This window comes from Suncus etruscus, chromosome 6 (assembly GCF_024139225.1).
Source record: "Suncus etruscus isolate mSunEtr1 chromosome 6, mSunEtr1.pri.cur, whole genome shotgun sequence".
NCBI lineage: Eukaryota > Metazoa > Chordata > Mammalia > Eulipotyphla > Soricidae > Suncus > Suncus etruscus.
Window position 1 is genome coordinate 93,217,232 of NC_064853.1, and position 21,250 is coordinate 93,238,481.

The window sequence follows — 21,250 nt, forward strand, 5'->3', positions numbered from 1 at the left end:
CAATAAGAAGATAGGCCATAGACTTGAAGAAAAATATATTTATATGTAATATATATTTATATATGTTTTAAATATATTATATATAAATATAATATATATAAAATATATATATTTAAAAATATGTTTTTGGTTTTTGGGTCACATCCAGTGGCACTCAGGGGTCACTTCTGGCTCTACACTTAGAAGGCTCGGGGACCAGATGGGATGCTGGGATTCGAACTGGGGTCTGTCCTGTACTAGCCATGTGCAACGTCTTACCGCTGTGGTATCGCTCCAGACCCAAATAAAATATTTTTAAAAATTATTTCTGGAAAATGACTGTTTTCTAAAATATATGAAGAACTTTTAAAACTCAACCATAGTATTGAGTGATAGTACAGTAGGTAGAGCTCTTGTCTTGCATAGAGCTAACTGGGGTTTGATCACTATCACCACATAAGGTTTCCTAAATTCATCAGGAGTGATTCCTGAGCACAAGCCAGGAGTAAGCCCTGAGTACATTTAAATGTGGTCCAACCCCCTGCCCCAACTCCCAAAAGAAAAAACTCAACTGTAAAAAAAAAAAATTGGGAAAAAATAATCTAAACTGACATCTCAGCACAGCAGATCTATAGATGGTAAGTAAACAAAGAAAATGTTTCAGATCATAAGATGTCAGGAAAATGCAAATTAAAACAAGATTCTACTGTAGATTTATTTGAACAGCCAAAACACTGACAATAACAAAATCTGATAAGAACATGAAGCAACAGGAATGTTCAGACATTGCTAGTGGGACTGCAAAATAGTCCAGCCATGTTGGAAGACAGATGGTTTCTTATAAAACCAAACACAACTCATAAAATCCAGTCTTTTTGGTATTTACCAAAATGAACTAAAAGTTATGCCTATATAAAAACCTGAACAAGGATATTTATAGAGCTTTATTCATAAAAGTCAAAATTTGAAGTAGCTAAGATATCCTGTAGCAGATAAGAGAATGGTGTCAAAAGTTAGTCAATTAAGTATTATTCCGTACTGAAAAGAAAAGAAAAAGCAGAGAAATATATATATTTGCATATTACAAAGTGAAGGAAGTCAGTTTGAAAAGGCTACATACTATGTGAATCTAACTGTATGACATTTTAGAAAAGGCAAAACTGGGAAGCAATGAAAAGATCAGGAGCTAAAGACAGAAGAACGAAGATGAGAATACAGAAGACACTTAAGTACTATCAATACTGCATATGTCAAATAATCACACATTTTTTACTAAACCCAGATTGCCCAACACCATCAAGATAAGCCCTATTGAGAATGACGTTTTCTGGGTGGTAATAATATATTAGTGAAATCCATCAATTATAACAAACATTATCACCATTTGCTGTGTTTTGTTTGTTTGTTCTGGGGACATACCTGGCAGTGTTCAGGACAGAATCCTGGCTTTACACTCAGAAGTCACTCTTGGTGGGATTGGGGGACCATATGGGGTGCCAGGGGTCAAACCCAGGTTGGCAAGTGCCCCACCTCACGGTACTATCATTCTGGTCCCATTTGGTGCCCATTTTAAATGTAGAAATAAAATATGAGTGTATGTTATGTGTATTATGGGTGTATATAGAAATTCTGCACTTGCTATTCAATTTTGCCTTAAATTAAAAATCAGTTTATTGATTTTTAAAATGCATGAAAAGCATTTCATTGATTTAAAAATGTATAAAATTATCCAACAGAATAAAATATAACTAAGGTAAGTACCATTTAGTAAAAATATTTTCCTCAAAGTTGATAGACAGATATGTATATGTATATACTGGGTCTCAATATAAATTGTATTTTGTTGTTGTTGTTGTTTGTTTGTTTTTTGGCCACACCTGGTGACGCTCAGGTGTTACTCCTTGCTATTCGATCAGAAATCACTCTTAGCTTGGGGAACCATATGGGATGCCAAGGATTGAACCAAGGTTCATCACGGGTCAGCCGCATTGCAAAGCAAATGCCCTACCACTGTGCCATTGCAAAGGCCCCTAAAATGTATTTCTTTTTTTTTTTTTTTTTGGGTTTTTGGGTCACACCCGGCATTGCTCAGGGGTTACTCCTAGCTATCTGCTCAGAAATAGCTCCTGGCAGGCACGGGGACCATATGGGACACCGGGATTCGAACCAACCACCTTTGGTCCTGGATCGGCTGCTTGCAGGGCAAACACCGCTGTGCTATCTCTCCGGGCCCTAAAATGTATTTCTTAAAGTGAAATTTGTTAAGAAAAGCTTGAAAGGCTGCAATTTTAAGATTATATTCCCTTGCTGTTTAAAATATAAATAAATGATTCTTTTCTTCTCCTCCGTCACAAGTAAATCTTAACATACCTGCTCCAACATAATTTACAGCTTTAGCAGCTCTGACTGCAGCTTCGCCAAGCTTTTTTCTTACTTCGGGTTCAATACCAGGCTATGAAAAAACAATTAAAATTAATTTCTATATGTTCCTTGCCCTATTAGAAGCTTCCATTAAAATCCAATATTACATTTTTTTGTGTTTCAAATCTTGTACTGAAGAAATAATAGAATAAAAAGCTAAATCACCAGGAAATATTAACCTTACTTATAGCCTGTCATTAAACCAAAGATTAATGGTTCGACCATAGAACCATTAGAACTCAATAGAACACCTTATTTTTTTTTTTACCAAAAAACAACATTTACGACTATCTATCCGCTTAAACTTATGTGTATCAAAACAAAACTTTTCAAGGTTCTCTATTTTGTTTCAATTTGATAATCCCCACAGTGATAAATCTTTAAATTCCAAGTAAAAAAAAAAAAACATAGGTACATAAAAAGAAAAGTAGGCAAGTCTTTTAGCATTTAAAAATAGTGATTTATAGGTCTATATTTAAAGTCACTGCTTGAAAATAAGGCTCTACTGAAATTCTGTTGACATGTACTTCAAATGAAATGTATGAGTTCCTCTATAATAGAAATTAAATTCTGAATACTGATTAACTAGAAATGTCAGGTTTCTTTTAGATACACTTTTTTAAGTGACAAAACAAAACTATGTACATAGTCTTAGACAAGAAAGGAGATGAGGCAGTATCAGGCTCCAAGAGAAATGAAAACTCTGGCCCAGGCAGATAGCACTATTAATTTAAATGTGAGAAACCCAGGTTTGACCTTAGACACCACAGGTCCTTCAGCATCACTGGGCATGTCAAACCCCCCCCACCAAAAAAAAAGGTCAATCCCTCAAAAGATAATCTTAGGAAAAGTCCTTGACCCAGGTAACATCTTTTTTTTTTTTAATTTTTTTAATTTTTATTATGTGAACAATGATGCAAAGAAAGAGGACAAGGTAAAGTTACAATGAAAGGGCAATCACCCAAAAACAGAGTTCTCAGAAGAAATCCCCCTGCTGACACCTTAATTTTGTTCTTACAGTCAAGGAACATTAAGAAAAATAAAACCGGGCCCGGAGAGACAGCACAGCGGCGTATGCCTTGTAAGCAGCCGATCCAGGTTGGTTCAAATCCCTGTGTCCCATATGGTCCCCTGTGCCTGCCAGGAGCTATTTCCGAGCAGACAGCCAGGAGTAACTCCAGAACACCAACGGACGTGGCCCAAAACCAAAAACAAAACAACAAAAAAAACTGAACCCATGTATGATTACTTTGTCCCTCAAGTCCCCAGATTGTAGTACATTATAACATTTCTTAGCGGTACACCAAGCAATCTAAAGCCATAAAATTTATGTAACTCCTTAAACTTGAAGGCATAGTAGTTTTTTACATTTCCAGGCACATGCATATTAGACCCAGGTAACATCTTAATGAACATCCAATGAAGAGATGGGCTCTGAAAGAAACACTGAATTCTGAGGGGCAAAAGTTGCCAAGTAAAAATAACAAATATGTTACCTCCACAATATAAGCTGGGAAGCAGGAAGATTACTATATATATATATATATATATATATATGTTTTTGGGTCACACCTGGCAGTGCTCAGGGGTTACTCCTGGCTCTACGCTCAAAAATCGCTTCTGGCAGGCTCAGGGGACAATGTGGAATGCCGGGATTCGAACCACCATCCTTCTGCATGCAAGGCAAATGCCTTACCTCCATGCTATTACATATATTTTTTCTTTTTTTTTGGGCCATACCCGGCGGTGCTCAGGGGTTACTCCTGGCTATCTGCTCAGAAATAGCCCTTGGCAGGCACCGGGGACCATATGGGATGCCGGGATTCGAACCAACCACCTTAGGTCCTGGGTCAGCTGCTTGCAAAGCAAATGCCACTGTGCTATCTCTCCGGCCCCTCAAGATAACTATATGTTTTAACATAACTACATGCTTCCCTTCCCCAAGCACTTCTGGGGTTGTCCCACTCCAGAACAAAGAAAATACATCCAATTAACAACACCATTCCTTTAACACTGATCAATCACAATTTAAAATCTATATGGAAACAGCTTCTCACTGTAAGTCAGATATTTGGGAATATTTGGGTCAATGCAGATTTTTCTAAATATTTCTAAAAGAAATGTGGCCCTGCTGTGTCCTCCATATGCTGACCCCAGAGGGTCAATCTCATCTCACCCCCACCCTGTAGTGTTTTCCTTGGAAGTGACTCCAACAGAAAGAGGGCAGGCAAGAACACACTAGCTTTAGAGATTTCTGATGTGAAAATCTGGATGACTGAAGTTTGCATTACAGAGATGTTGACAAATAACTTTACAGGATACTTACCCCTGGGGCCTCCTCAATGATCTTTTGATGTCTCCTCTGTACACTACAATCTCGTTCAAACAGATACACAGCATTGCCATAGTGGTCACCAAACACCTGCACTTCTACATGCCTGTTTAAAAGCAAACACACATGTTAATGTACAAGGTGACAAAATGCTCAAATGTATGTACAAGGTGACCAGAACTCCTGTTTTCATTTTTTCCAATCTGTGATATTTTTTATTTCAAAATAAAGGGAACAACAGTACTACAGTTAAACATGTAAAATCCAATGAAAAGATGTCCATTCATTGATGGATATTTGTTTAAAAAATATACTGATAACTTCAGAATAATATGACCCCCAAAGATGCAAACTGCCCAGAAGAGAATGGTAACCAGAATTACAAATTATTCACATTTCAACAAGCCAATGAAAGCTTCTTATAACAGATTAAAAATTTAATTAAATTAATTAAAAAGTTAATTAAAAATTAAATTGTATGTCTTGGGAGAAGGCTTAATAGCTAAAACTGCCTGCCTGGAAAACATGAGGCTGTGAGCTGGTTTCCTAAGGCCACTCAAATGTGCTGAGCAGGTCCTGGCAACCTGTTATTCCTTTGGGATTTTTGTTTGTTTGTTTGTTTGTTTTTGTTTTTAGGCCATACCCGGTGGTTCTCAGGGGTTAATTCTATCTCTGCACTCAGAAATTACTCCTGGCAGGTTTAGCGGACCTTTTGAGATGCCAGGAATCAAACCTGGGTCCATCCGGATTGGCTGCATGCAAAGCAAAAGCCCGATTGCTGTGCTCTTATCCCTTCTCACAAGGCAACTCTGAGGCATTTTTCAGGCTTGCTCTTTTCTAGATAAGATGTATCCCCCTCATCCCCTTGGTTATATCCTCAAAGATTCTTACACTCCTGTAGTATAATTTATTTGTTAAGTATGATTCAATTGTTTTGTTTATATTTACACAGCTGGGAAGTTTCTCAGTTTCCTAAACTGTTGCTCCTTTTCTGTCATTAGCGTCAAGAAATTTATAGCCATTATGATTTCAAGTATTTCTTTTTCTTCCTTCCCTTTCCCTAAAAAAATACCTTATACCTTTCTGGCTTGTTTTTGGCTTTTGAGGCCACACTTGGCAGTGCCCAGGGCTTACTCCTGGCTCTGTGCTCTGGGATCATTTTGTCAGTGAAGTGCCGGAGATTGAACTATGTACGAGACAAGCATCATAATCGCCTACACCATCTCTCTGGCCTTACAACTTTATAAATTGTTCCACAGTTCTTGGATATTTTATTTGCTTTCATTTTTATTTCCCCTTGCATTTCAGTATGGTAAGTTTCCACTGACAAAAGTTCAAGATCATGAATTCACTGCTTAGCTGTTGTCCAGCCCATCAATACATGCTTCATTTTAGTCGCCGGGCTAGCATATCAGTTGCTTCCTTAGAATTTCTACCTTTCACAGAGCATGAAAACCAGCTAAGCTTTGCAAAAGCCGGCTCCCTGTGTGCGACACCAGGTGGGGAAAATCCGCGAAAGTACACCGGCCCAGTGGGGCCCAACTGTGAAAAACTGTGAGTGTGACCTGTCTATGTCTGTCTACTGTCCTCTTGCGTGAAACTCTTGCGAGTGGGGCAAAAAGAGGCTCCAGAAACCTCGCTCGCCCAGACGCCATTTTCAGGGAGGGACTACAGAGCATGAAAACCGGCTAAGCTTTGCAAAAGCCGGCTCCCTGTGTGCGACACCAGGTGGGGAAAATCCGCGAAAGTATACCGGCCCAGTGGGGCCCAACTGTGAAAAACTGTGAGTGTGACCTGTCTATGTCTGTCTACTGTCCTCTTGCGTGAAACTCTTGCGAGTGGGGCAAAAAGAGGCTCCAGAAACCTCGCTCGCCCAGACGCCATTTTCAGGGAGGGACTACAGAGCATGAAAACCGGCTAAGCTTTGCAAAAGCCAGCTCCCTGTGTGCGACACCAGGTGGGGAAAATCCGCGAAAGTACACCGGCCCAGTGGGGCCCAACTGTGAAAAACTGTGAGTGTGACCTGTCTATGTTTGTCTACTGTCCTCTTGCGTGAAACTCTTGCGAGTGGGGCAAAAAGAGGCTCCAGCGGAGCACGGCCGCTCCACTTCGCTACAAGGCCGTGCACTTTTTCTAAGGAAAGAACACCATTGCAACAAGAAGGAAAAATTACACTAAGAACGGTGCTATATCACAGAAGCAAACATTTCTCTCTGGACTGTCTTCTCTGTTGCATGCTCGGGCCTAAGATTTGACCCAGTGTGAGGCTTCATCCATGGAGGACTCCCCTCCCTTAGAGGCAAGTCAGCCCATCCAGAAAGGGAGGAGCCAGAGGAGTGTGCTGCCTGCATCATATAGACAATGAATACCACCACAACACGTAGAAAAACCCACAAACAAGTGTGACAATGGGGAAACAACGCAGGCCAGCATCAGACATAGAGAATGAAGATGACAATTCTGAGGACCAGATAATGACTGACCAACTAATCAACCTCTCAGATAAGGACTTTAGACTAGCAATATGGAAGATGCTCAACAGACTCCAAGAAACCATGGATCGAGTTGAACAGAACACTAATAAGAACCAAGAAAATATGAAGACAGAAATCACAAAACTCCAAACTGAAAAAACATGTCAACTAACAGAACTGAAAAAGTCAGTAAACGAAGTGAATGACAAAATGGATAAGCTCTGGGACAGGGTATCAGAAGCTGAGAATAGACTTGGTGCTGTGGAAGATGAGATACATAACAATTCCATACAGCAGGAGAGATTGGACAAAAAACTTAAAGCAAATGAGCAGACAATGGAAAAATTAGTCAAAGAATGGGAACAGATGAAAATAGAAGTCTATGATAAGCTCAACAGAAACAACTTAAGAATCATTGGAGTCCCAGAGACCCAGGAAGAAAATTTCCAGGAAGAATCAACGGTCAAGAACATCATTAAAGAGAAACTTCCAGAGCTAAAGAATATATGTGATCAAATCCTGCATGCCCGAAGAGTACCAACCAAAAGAGACACCAGAAAAACCACCCCAAGACACATCCTAGTCACAATGACAAATCCCACAGATAGAGACAAAATTCTGAAAACAGCAAGATCAAAAGGGGAAATCACGTTCAAGCAAGCTTCCCTGAGATTTACAGCAGACCTGTCACCAGAAACACTCAATGCCAGAAAGCAGTGGTGGGATATTGTGACAAGACTGAATGAAATGAATGCTTCACCCAGAATACTATACCCAGCAAAACTCACTTTCCGGTTTGACGGAAGAATACATGGCTTCACAGACAAAGAAACAGCTCCAGAAACTTCACAGACACAAAACCAGTCTTAAGAGAAAAACTGAAAGACCTAATCTAAGACAAGACTACCCAAAAGACACACCAAATTTTGAAATAAAGATGGCGTTAAATCCCAGGACAATTCTTTCTCTCAACGTCAATGGACTAAATGCACCAGTTAAGAGACACAGAGTGGCTAAATGGATCAAAAAACTCAATCCAACCTTCTGCTGCCTACAAGAAACGCACCTGAATAGTCAGAACAAACATAGACTCAAAATAAAAGGCTGGGCCGGAGAGATAGCATGGAGGTAAGGCGTTTGCCTTTCATGCAGGAGGTCATCGGTTTGAATCCCGGCATCCCATATGGTCCCCCGTGCCTGCCAGGAGCAATTTCTGAGCCCGGAGCCAGGAATAACCCCTGAGCACTGCCGGGTGTGACCCAAAAAATCACAAAAAAAAAAAAAATAAAAAAAAAAAAATAAAAGGCTGGAGAAAAATTTTCCAAGCAAACAACACCCATAAAAAAGCTGGAGTGGCCATACTAATATCAGATAATGCAAACTTTATACTCAGGAAGGTTGTAAGGGACAAAGATGGACATTTTATATTAATCAAGGGGTACGTAGAGCAGGAAGAATTCACTCTCCTAAACATATATGCACCGAATGAGGGGCCAGCAAAATATTTAATACAACTGTTGACAAATCTGAAAAATAATATCAACAACAACACAATAATTGTGGGGGACCTTAACACGGCTTTGTCAATACTGGATAGGTCAACCAGACTGAAACCCAACAAGAATATACTAGACCTGAGGAGAGAAATGGAAGAAAGAGGCCTAGTGGATATATATAGGACACTCCATCCCCAGAAACCTGGATACACATTCTTCTCCAATGTACATGGGACATTATCCAGGATAGACTACATGCTGGCACATAAAACATACCTCCATAAGATCAAGAGGATAGAAATTTTGCAGACTACCTTCGCTGACCACAAGGCTCTGAAATTATTTGTGAACTCCAAAGGGACTCAGAAGAAACACTTTAACACCTGGAAGTTAAACAGCCTCATGCTCAATAACCAGTGGGTCCGAGATGAAATCAAGGAGGAAATAAAAAGGTTCCTGGAAACAAATGACAATAAAGACACAAACTCTCAGAACCTATGGGACACAGCAAAAGCAGTACTGAGAGGAAAATTTATAGCTTTGCAAGCACACATCAGGAAGGAAGAAGGAGCTTACCTGAGTAGCTTAATGACACAGCTAATAGAACTAGAAAATGCTCAACAAATGGACCCAAGAATAGGAAGACAGAAGGAAATTACAAAGCTGAGAGCAGAAATCAACGAAGTGGAAACTCAAAAAACAATCCGAAAGATCAACGAAAGCAGAAGTTGGTTCTTTGAAAAAATAAACAAGATTGATAGACCACTGGCAAACCTAACAAAGAAAGAGAGAGAGAGAAACTTGATAACTCGTATCAGGAATGAAAAAGGAGAGATCACTACTGATATGACAGAGATTCAAAGGGTAATCAGAAACTACTTTGAAAAACTCTACGCCACTAAAAATGAGAACCTGGAAGAAATGGATAAATTCTTGGACTCTTATAATCTTCCACGGTTGAAGGAAGAGGATGTAGCATATCTAAACACCCCCATCACCATTGATGAAATTAAAACAGTAATCAAATGTCTGCCGAAAAACAAAAGCCCAGGTCCAGATGGATTCACTAATGAATTCTATCAAATTTTCCAAGAGGAACTACTGCCAATCTTGGCAAGACTCTTTCATGAATTTGAACAAACAGAAACACTTCCAAATAGCTTTTATGAAGCCAACATCACCTTGATACCTAAACCAGAAAGAGACGCTACCAAAAAAGAAAATTACAGACCAATATCACTGATGAATGCAGATGCAAAGATCCTCAACAAAATCCTGGCAAAGAGGATTCAATGCCTCGTTAAAAAGATCATCCACTATGATCAAGTAGGTTTCATCCCAGGAATGCAAGGCTGGTTTAACATCCATAAATCTATCAACATAATACACAACATCAATAACAAGAAAAATAAAAACCATATGATCATATCAATAGATGCAGAGAAAGCATTTGATAAGGTCCAACACCCATTCTTGATCAAAACTTTCAGCAAGATGGGAACGGAGGGAACCTTTCTCAATATAGTGAAGGCCATCTACCACAAGCCAGTGGCAAATATTATCCTCAATGGAGAAAAACTGAAAGCCTTCCCTCTAAATTCTGGCACAAGACAAGGCTGTCCTCTCTCACCACTCCTATTCAACATAGCACTGGAAGTACTTGCTATAGCGATTAGGCAAGAAAAAGATATCAAGGGAATCCAGATAAGAAAGGAAGAAGTCAAGCTCTCACTGTTCGCAGATGACATGATACTCTACCTAGAAAACCCTAAAGACTCTATCAAAAAGCTTCTAGAAACAATAGACTCATATAGCAAGGTGGCAGGCTACAAAATTAACACACAAAAATCAATGGCCTTTCTATACACCAATAGTAATAAGGATGAAATGGACATTAAGAAAACAACCCAATTCACAATAGTGCCACACAAACTCAAATATCTTGGAATCAACTTGACTAAATATGTGAAGGACCTATACAAAGAAAACTATTAAACTCTGCTCCAAGAAATAAGAGAGGACACACGGAAATGGAAACGCATACCCTGCTCATGGATTGGCAGGATTAACATCATCAAAATGGCAATACTCCCCAAGGCATTATACAGATTTAATGCCATCCCTCTAAAGATACCCATGACATTCTTCAAAGAAGTGGATCAGACACTTTTGAAATTCATTTGGAACAATAAACACCCTCAAATAGCTAAAGCAATCATTGGAAAAAAGAATATGGGAGGAATTACTTTCCCCAACTTTAAACTGTACTACAAAGCAACAGTTATCAAAACAGCATGGTATTGGAATAAGGATAGGTCCTCAGATCAGTGGAATAGGCTTGAATACTCAGAAAATGTTCCCCAGAGATACAACCACCTAAGTTTTGATAAAGGGGCAGGAAATCCTAAATGGAGCAAGGAAAGCCTCTTCAACAAGTGGTGTTGGCACAATTGGATAGCCACTTGCAAAAAATTGAACTTAGACCCCCAGCTAACATCATGTACGAAGGTAAAATCCAAATGGATTAAAGACCTCGATATCAGCCCCCAAACCATAAGATATATAGAACAGCACATAGGCAAAACACTCCAGGACATTACAGGCATCTTCAAGGAGGAAACTGCACTCTCCAAACAAGTGAAAGCAGAGATTAACAGATGGGAATATATTAAGCTGAGAAGCTTCTGCACCTCAAAGGAACTAGTGCCCAGGATACAAGAGCCACCCACTGAGTGGGAGAAACTATTCACCCAATACCCATCAGATAAGGGGCTAATCTCCAAAATATACAAGGCACTGACAGAAATTTACAAGAAAAAAACATATAACCCCATCAAAAAATGGGGAGAAGAAATGAACAGACACTTTGACAAAGAAGAAATACGCATGGCCAAAAGACACATGAAAAAATGTTCCACATCACTAATCATCAGGGAGATGCAAATCAAAACAACGATGAGATACCACCTCACACCCCAGAGAATGGCACATCACATCACACATCACAAAGAATGAGAATAAACAGTGTTGGTGGGGATGTGGAGAGAAAGGAACTCTTATCCACTGCTGGTGGGAATGCCGTCTAGTTCAACCTTTATGGAAAGCAATATGGAGATTCCTCCAAAAACTGGAAATCGAGCTCCCATACGATCCAGCTATACCACTCCTAGAAATATACCCTAGGAACACAAAAATACAATACAAAAACCCCTTCCTTACACCTATATTCATTGCAGCACTATTTACCATAGCAAGACTCTGGAAACAACCAAGATGCCCTTCAACAGACGAATGGCTAAAGAAACTGTGGTACATATACACAATGGAATATTATGCAGCTGTCTGGAGAGATGAAGTCATGAAATTTTCCTATACATGGATGTACACGGAATCTATTATGCTGAGTGAAATAAGTCAGAGAGAGAGAGAAAAACGCAGAATGGTCTCACTCATCTATGGGTTTTAAGAAAAATGAAAGACACCCTTGTAATAATAATTTTCAGACACAAAAGAGAAAAGAGCTGGAAGTTCCAACTCACCTCAGGAAGCTCACCACAAAGAGTGATGAGTTTAGTTAGGGAAATAACTACATTTTGAACTGTCCTAATAATGAGAATGTATGAGGAAAATGGAGAGCCTGTCTAGAGTACAGGCGGGGGTCGGGTGGGGCGAAGGGAGACTTGGGACATTGGTGATGGGAATGTTGCACTGGTGATGGGTGGTGTTCTTTACATGACTGAAACCCAAACACAATCATGTATGTAATTAAGGTGTTTAAATAAATTAAAAAAAAAAAGAATTTCTACCTTTGTTTCCTAAACTATGTGCTTGCATGTTGCTCACTTGTTCAAAAACATATTGAATATATTAAAGCTACTTTAAACTCCATATCTAATTATTCCTAAATTGGTGCCAGATACTTGCTTCAGACTCTTTTTTTTTTCCTGGGGTCAGAAAGATAGGAGAGTATGGAAGGCATCTGCCTTCCATAGGGTTGACCAGGGTTGAATTTTAATTTCTGAGCACGGAGCCAGGAGTAAACTCTGAGCACTGCTAGGTGTGGCCCCCGAAGCAAACAGAAAACCCTAAGTATAGACTCAACTTTTTCTTATCCTTAATATATCTTCTAATTTGTTTTGTTTTGTTTTGTTTTGATGCCACACCCAGTGGTACTCAAAATAATTTACACCTACCAGGATCAAGGGATCATATGGGATATGGGGAACTGAACCAATATTGGCCATGTACAAGGCAAACACCTTCCCCACTGTGCTACCGCTCTGGCTCCTCTTCTAATTTTTTTAGGTCAGTTTCACATAATAGAATGCCAGTTTGCCTAATGGGGTTTTATGTTAATTTGGCTATATTTATTGACTGCATTGTGTTGGAGCGAAGAAAATCAATAAATCTTTGAGCATCCTTTTCTTTACCTTCTCTTCCACTTATTCTACCTCTTCTAGATGCACACCACTGTAATTATAGATCTAGTCCTGATAGATCTAGTAGTAGGGAGGAGGGATGGAGTATAACCTTATTTACAAATTCCAATCTCTCAAGTGGGTATGTACTCTTGTGCTTTAAAAGTATTTTCTATTTGTGTGTGTGTTTCCTATTTTCATTTAATTTTTTTTCTTCTCCCTTAAGTGAAACTAAAGAGATTGAGGGTTGGATAAAGATCCTTTCCCTGAAATAAAAAAGGCTCTAGCAAAGTTTGCCTTGACATGGTAGCTTTTTTTTTTTAGAAAGAAGAAACTATTCTAAGCATGATTCAAAAATTTTTTTGTGCCGGAGTGGTAGCACAGTGGTAGGGCATTTGCCTTGCATGCAGCTGACCCCGGACAGACTTGGGTTTGACCCCTGGCATCCCATTTGGTTCTCCAAGCCTGCCAGGAGTGATTTCTGAGTACAGAGCCAGGAGTAACCCCTGTGTGCTGCTGGGTGTGGCCCCAAAACAAAACAAACATTAAAACCCAAAACAGGGGGCTGGAGAGATAGCATGGAGGTGAGGCATTTGCCTTGCATACAGAAGGATAGTGGTTCGAATCCCGGGATCCAATATGGTCCCCCGAGCCTGCCAGGAGCGATTTCTGAGTATAGAACCAGGAGCAATCCCTGAGCACTGCCAGGTGTGACCCAAAAAACAAACAAACAAAAACAACACAAAACAAACAAACAAACAAAAAAAACCTCAGAAGGCCCAGTATAAATGAGGCTGTGGCCCAAAAACCAAAAAAAAAAGTTTTTGTTTCTTTTCTTCTTGTCCTAAAGTGTGAAATATGGTCCAAAAAGCAAAACTACCAAACAAGTAGAAGCAGAGCTAAACAAGGGACTACATTAAAATGAGAAGCTTCTGCACCTCAAAGGAACCAGTGATGTGGACACAAAGGCCACCCACAGAATGGGAGAAACTATTCACCCAATACCCATCAGATAAAGGGGCTAATATCTAAGATATACACGGTACTGACAGAACTTAACAAGAGAAAAACATTCTAACCCCATCAGAAAGTGGGGAGAAGAAATGAACAGAAACCTCTTCAAAGAAGAAGTACAGATTACTGGAACTTGAACTCCATATGATCCAGCAATACCACTCCTAGGGATATACCTAGGAACACAAAAACACAATACAAAAATGTTCTCTGCACACCTATGTTCACTTCAGCTCTATTTACAATAGCCAGAATCTGGAAACAAATCAAATACTCAACAACAGATGAGTAGCTAAAGAAATTGTGGAATACATAATGGAATACTATGCAGCTGTTAGGAAAAATGAAGTCATAAAATTTTCCTATACATGTATAGACATGGAAACTATTATACTGAGTGAAATAAGTTAGAGAGAGAGATAGACAAAGAATAGTCTCACTCATTTGTGTTATTTAAGAAAAATAAAAGATATGATTGTAATAATACTCAGAGACAATAGTGATGAGGGCTGGAAGGACTGGCCACGATATGAAGCTTCCAACAAAGAGCGGTGAGTGTAGTTAGAGAAATAACAACATTAAGAACTATTAGGACTGGGCTGGAAAGATAGCACGGAGGTAGGGTAATTGCCTGGCATGCAGAAGGACAGTGGTTCGAATCCCGACATCCCACATGGTCCCCTGTGCCTGCCAAGAGCGATTTCTGAGCATAGAGCCAGGAGGAACCCCTGAGGCTGCCAGGTGTGACCCAAACAAACCAACCAACAAACAAACAAAAACAAAAAAAGAACTACTAGGACAATAATAGTAAGAGAGAGAAATAGAGTGTCGAAGTGGTGACGCAAGCGGTAAGGCATCTGCCTTGCCTGCACTAGTCTTGGACGGACCACTGTTCAATAACCCTGCGTCCCATATGGTTTCCCAAGCCAGGAGCAATTTCTGAGTGCATAGCCAGGAGTAACTCCTGAGCATCACTGGATGTGGCCCAAAAATCAAAAAGAAAAGAAAAGAAAAGAAATAGAATGCCTGTCTTGAAGACAGGCAGGGAGTGGAGAAGAAGGAAATGGAGGACATCAGTGGCGGTGAAGGGGGTTGTACATTTTATGACTGAAACCCAACTACAAACATGTTTCTATTTATTTTGTATTATTCAACTATCGTGATTAAATAAAGATTTTTTTGAAAAGCAAAACTAAAAAACAAACAAAAAAGTACCAATTATTATGTAGATAGTAAATATAGCATGATTATGACATGTAGCTATTATGATCATATAAACCATATTTTAAAGTATTAGAAAATATAAAATAGAAATATATAGAAATGTGGGACCAGAGAGGTAACAGGGGAAGTAAAATGCTTGCCTTTCATTCTGCTGACTCTGGTTCAATGTCCAGAATCCCATATGGTCTCCTGAGCACTACCAAAAGTGATTTCTGAGTGCAGAGCTAGGAGTAAACCCTGAGCATTGCTGGTATGGTCCAAAAACATAAAAGAAAACCAACCAAACAAACAAACAAAAAACCATGGAAATATATAGAAATGTTTATATATAAGGAGAATGCTTTGTGAGTTTTATCTCTATATATTGTATATTGCAGGTTTCTGCCATGTTCATATTACTTCTATATTACTATATGTATTAAAAACAATTATTGATAATGGTTTGAATAAATACTATGCCAAATAATAGATTGGGAAAAATTAAGAGAGATATATTCACACGTTCTTCATTTCCCTGTGTGTGCCAACTACTGGGGGATTAAATTATAACGTGAGGTAATAAATAGCTTAACATTTCACAAGGAAAGAATTTACATCTTCAAAAAATGTTGCAGGCGTTGGGTTACAGAAGCTGAAAGAGCTAGTTGACATCTCCACAAGTTTAGCTCAAGAGGATGCCAAAGTGAACAGCCAGTCTATGTGTTCTGAAAGATGCCATGAAGGGAGGGAGTCTGTGTCGACCTCAGATCCTCCTCTTTCTTTCTTTTCCTTATGTCTCCCTTAAGCTGGATGTACTCTATCAACTGGATTATTGTGAATATCTTTCTTCTTGTACATGAACCCTAAATGAATTTAATTTGTCATGCCATGCTCAAGGACAGTTCTAAGTTTAGTATCCCTAAACAAAACCAGTTTGAGTCCTTTCTAAGCTAGGTAATATAAAGTCAGACCTAGGATCTTGGAAGAGGATCCAGCCAGGGAAGAAGCTGAAGTTTCCCTTTGATAACCTTCAAAGTAGATCTCTCTTTGGTCATGGTTCCTGCATGAATGACTCCTTATAAAATAACTTGGCTTATCACAAAATCTATGAGATCACATAATCAAAAATAAAAATAACATCTGTCTTCCATTGCATTTATATTTTGTGCAAGTTTAAGAAACAAATTAAAAATAAAAAGACAGAGCATTACAGGATATTTGGTCTAATGATATCTGAGAGAAGCAGTCTAGTAAATATAGTTCAGTGGTTTTAGCATGTGAATTCTGGAGTCCAAATGCTATACAACTACCTATCTGGGAGACCTCAGACAAGTAATGAGCTACTTTCCTGCTCTGTGGCCTGGATAGCAAAGTGGGAACAGAATCTACCAATAGGACTACTGTAAGAATCATAACAAAATTAGGGGAGCAACAAAGATAGTACAGTACAGTAAGGTCTTGCATTGCACATGGCCAACTCAGGTTTGATCCCTGGTACCCAATATAGTCCCCAACCATGAGCTCAGAGCCAGAAGTAAGCCTTGAGTGTTGTCAAGTGTGTTTCTCTCCCTGTCCCCCCAAAAACTCAATTAAAGAAAGAGAGAAAATTTATGTAGTGTCTGAGAAATAACTGAATCTGACACAAAATATAAGTGCAATGGAAGACAGATGTTATTTTTATTATTTAATTTTTTATTATTTAATTTAACTTACGGTTACATTTTAATTTGGATAACTTCATTTTCTAAGCATCTATAGTGTTCTTTAATAGTCTAATTTTTCAAATAAAGATACTCTAAATAGTATCAATAAGAAATAGATTAAATTAATAAAATCTCAATATAATGGGACTATTAAAAGTAATTGACAAATGAGGCAGATTTATAGTTACTGATCTGGTAAGATGCCTAAAATATGCTAGCATATAAGATTCTGTTATTCTATATGTATATGTATAAATATCTCTATTTCAATAAAAAATGCCTAGAAATATAATCAGTATTTACATTACTATCTTTTAATCAGTGGTTAGATCAGGAGGTGGAATGAGAAAAGCTACTGCACTTGCATACTATTACAACTTTATATTTAGGGCAGAGAAAGTTCAATAGGCTGAGAACGTGGTTTACATGCAGAAAGCCTGAGTTCAATTCCCAGAACCACGTGGTCCCCTATGTAACTTCTGGGAGTGACCTCCAAGCAAGGCAAATGTAACCCCTGACCACTGCCAGGTGTGTCCTCAAAACAAAAACAAGACAAACCAAAAACAAAAATTTATATTTTGTATAGTGTGCATTTTGCACGTGCATTGTAATTTAGAAAGATCATAGGGAAAAGAAGCTGAACATACCTTGGTGTGTCCACAAACTTCTCAATCAGCATAGCATCATCATTGAAAGACTTCTTAGCCTCTCTCCGTGCTGATTCTAACTGTTCTTGAAATTCCTTTTCAGATCTGGCAATCCTCATGCCCTAAGATGGATAGAGAATTATCAAAAACTGAACCAAGGAGACAAGCCTGGAATGGAAAACACAGCGTACACAATCTTACTTTCCCTCCTCCTCCACGGACAGCTTTAATCATGACGGGATAGCCAATTCTCCCAGCATGCTCTTTCAGGCACTGGTCTGACTGGTCCTCACCATGATAACCTTCCACAACAGGGACCCCAGCAGCGGCCATTATGGATTTTGATGTGCTTTAGAATATAAGACAACAATAATTAAAAATAATAAAATAATAAAATCTCATTTCAATGAATTATTTCATCCCAAAGAAACCCAAGTACAGCCCAACCTATACACATCATGTGTGTGTGTGTGTGTGTGTGTGGTGGTGGTGGTGGGTCTTCCAAGTGATGATCATGAGGGCACTAAAGGCCACACCTCTGATGCCTTTTTAGTTGATGCTTAGGCCGAAGGATTTGTGTTGCTCAAGCCCTAATGAAACTAGAATCCTCCAGCAACAGAAGCTGGGGGCTTCTGAAGCATCTGGTGGTGTTTGAGGGCCATGTGGTACAGGGGATCTAAGTTGGATAGGGGCATTAATTCAACACCTGAACTATGGGGATTGGGTGGAGTGCTAGGGACTGCAGTTGAAGTGCAGTTGAAGTGCTCGAGAGCATTTCCTGGCTCTGTGCTCAGGAGTGACCCCTGGTGGTGAACTGGGGGTGCTATATGTGTTGCCACTGATGAAGCAGGTTGGCTGCTTACAAAGTTAAGTGCTGTACTAGCTCTCAGGCCCGCACAATGGAACTTTAAAAATAAAACATTCCATAGATAAAGGGTTACAGTCTGAGATAATAAATAAACAAATAAATAAATAAATACATAAATATTAAGATATTTAAAATCTTACATTTTCTCCACTTCAAAACAATTGTATGTCTTTATTCTCTCTCAAAATTACTAAACATACTTTTTGTGGAGGGAGGGGTCAGAATGTGCTTGACAAATCTATATGGTGCTGGGAATCAAACAAAGATAGGCTGTTTGCAAGCCAATTGCCCTATCTACTGTATTATATCTATCACCTAATGAATATATTGACTAGAAACATAGTTGAATTTTTTCTACAACTCACTGGAGTGACAGATATTTAAGTAAGTTATGTCACATAACACAAGGGTATAATTATCATAGATAAAACAAGTTTGACTTTATACTTAAAAAGACATAAGCTCACCTCTTTATACCCATATCTCTAATTGCAGATGAAGGAGGACCAATAAAAATAATTCCTTCTTGCTTACATAGTTCAGCAAACTCCATGTTTTCAGAGAGAAAACCATATCCTGGATGGATAGCCTAAAACAGAGAATTGAGAGATAAACTTAGCCTAGTTCCCACTAAAGCAAATGGTCATCTCTGTTTAATGTGTCTATATAAAGCTGGCCTAGGGCTGGAGCAATAGTACAGAGGTAGGGCACTTGCCTTGACATGACTGACCCAGTTTAATCTCTGGCATCCCATACTGTTCCTTGAACCTGCCAGGAGTGATTACTGAGTGTAGTGTACAGGAGTAACCCCTAAGCAGTAGATTTTCACTCAAAAAAGAAGGTTCTTCAGAGAAAAAAACCATAATAATATAAGGAATCAGGCTGATCCATAAGAATCTGTTTTATTATTTCTTGTTTTTTTGTTTTGTTTTGTTTTGTTTTGTGCCATATCCAGTGGCCTCAGGTCCTGGTTCAAGAAGTCATGTGGAGTTTATCAAACAAAACCTTTTTGTTCCCTAATATAATGTACCAACATCCCACTGTTGAGTAGTGGGACCAATGAGTTGCCAATAGGATGGGGAATAATCCTATTATATAATTAATCATATATCAATAATATTATATATTATTATGTGCTATATAATAATATTCCTGGAATCTTTCTCTTCTAGTAGTGAGACAAATTTTGCTTTCAACTGAGGATCTGGAAAACAATGTAAATTTTACATAAAAATATAAATTACATCCAGGTTAAAGTGGAGCCTAAGAGAATGCTTTTCTAATGCTTTCAAATGATGCCATGGATCATACTTTGATTAGTAAAAATTGATGACATTGAATATCATGTACCTTCAAAGTATTTGATTTTATATCTAGAGGTCCTAGTTTCATGTCATGTATGCTCAAACATCATAAACGCATAAATTTTTATGTTATAGTGTTTCTTAAGTCACATGATTGGCTCCTTCCATTCATTTAGGACTTTTGTTCAAATGTCACCTCCTTGGATCACTGATCACTCTAATCGATCTTTTTTTCTTTAACTGAATTAAGACAAATTCGTTGGGAAAATATATAGGAGGAAGGAGAAAGATTTAGATACAAGCTCAAGAGAGAATAAAGGCTTTTCTAGAATGAAGAGAGTACTCTTCCTGGTCTTTATCTTTGTGTCTTACTTTATATTCTGCTCAGCACTTAATTATTATATTGTTTGTGTAAGTTTATTACTTGTTCGTCTAGTAGTGGAGCTTCACAGAGAAGGAATTAATGTGTCTTAATTTTGCTTCATTTAGATTTAAATTTTATTTTTCAATTTGAGGGTGCACATGGCAGTGCTCAGGACTTATTCCTGACTTTGCACTTTGGTATCACTCCTGATGGTGCTCAGGACACCAAAGGTGATGCCAGATATCATACTTGAGTCAGTGCCAGGCATGGCAAGCACCCACTGAATTATCTTTCTGGCCCTCATGCTTAAAAATTGGCACAGAATAGGAGACCAGGGAATGTCTTCTTAAAGAATAAATATAGAAAGTGAACGAGGGAAAGAGAATTTCAGGTAAGTGGACCAATATAACCAAATGGTACATAAAGAAGATGGAAAAAAGTTAGCTGTAGTTACAGTAAAGAAATACATAAGGGACTGGGTATATAGCTCAAAGGGCTGGAGTGTATGCTTCTTACATGCCGGAGCACCAGGTTTGATCCCCTGCACCACCTGGTTCCCTGACCGTGGCCTAATGTGTGCTTCATTCCCTACGCTACGCCCCCCCCCCCCGCCCCAAATTTAAACGAGAACTACTTTTGGAGACATGAGTAAGAAAAAGATTTAACATGAGTTATTCCTATTTATTTTGAAGGATAAAAAAGTGATAACAAGTTTTAAAAATGGAATTTTAAAATTTCAAAGTTTCTAAGTTTTGAACCTGGAATAGTGGAAAGCAGGTGAGGCTCTAGAACAGGGGTCCTCAAGTTTCTTAAATAGGGGCAAGTTACTGTCCCTCAGATCGTAGGAGGGCCAGACTATAGTTAAAAAAAAAAATAACTATGGGGACCAGAGCGACTGCCTTGCCCGCACTAGCCTAGGACGGGACAGACCTTGGTTAGATCCCCAGCATCCCATGTGGTCCTCAAAGCCAGGAGCGATTTCTGAGCGCATAGCCAGGAGTAATCCCTGAGCATCACTCGGTGTGGC

The 21,250-nt window shown here is 38.8% G+C and overlaps 1 protein-coding gene across 1 annotated transcript in view; it reads right to left on the minus strand.

Annotated features, from left to right (window-relative positions):
- The window catches only part of MCCC1 (methylcrotonyl-CoA carboxylase subunit 1), a 64,484-nt gene that overhangs the window by 35,818 nt on the left and 7,416 nt on the right, over positions 1-21,250 (minus strand). Inside the window, exons 5-9 of the mRNA XM_049775836.1 lie at positions 19,023-19,144; positions 17,889-18,036; positions 17,688-17,809; positions 4,727-4,838; positions 2,350-2,431 (exon numbers count right to left, since the gene is read on the minus strand). Of these exons, the coding sequence (XP_049631793.1) occupies positions 2,350-2,431; positions 4,727-4,838; positions 17,688-17,809; positions 17,889-18,036; positions 19,023-19,144 (586 nt within the window). The remainder of the gene's footprint in view (positions 1-2,349; positions 2,432-4,726; positions 4,839-17,687; positions 17,810-17,888; positions 18,037-19,022; positions 19,145-21,250) is intronic.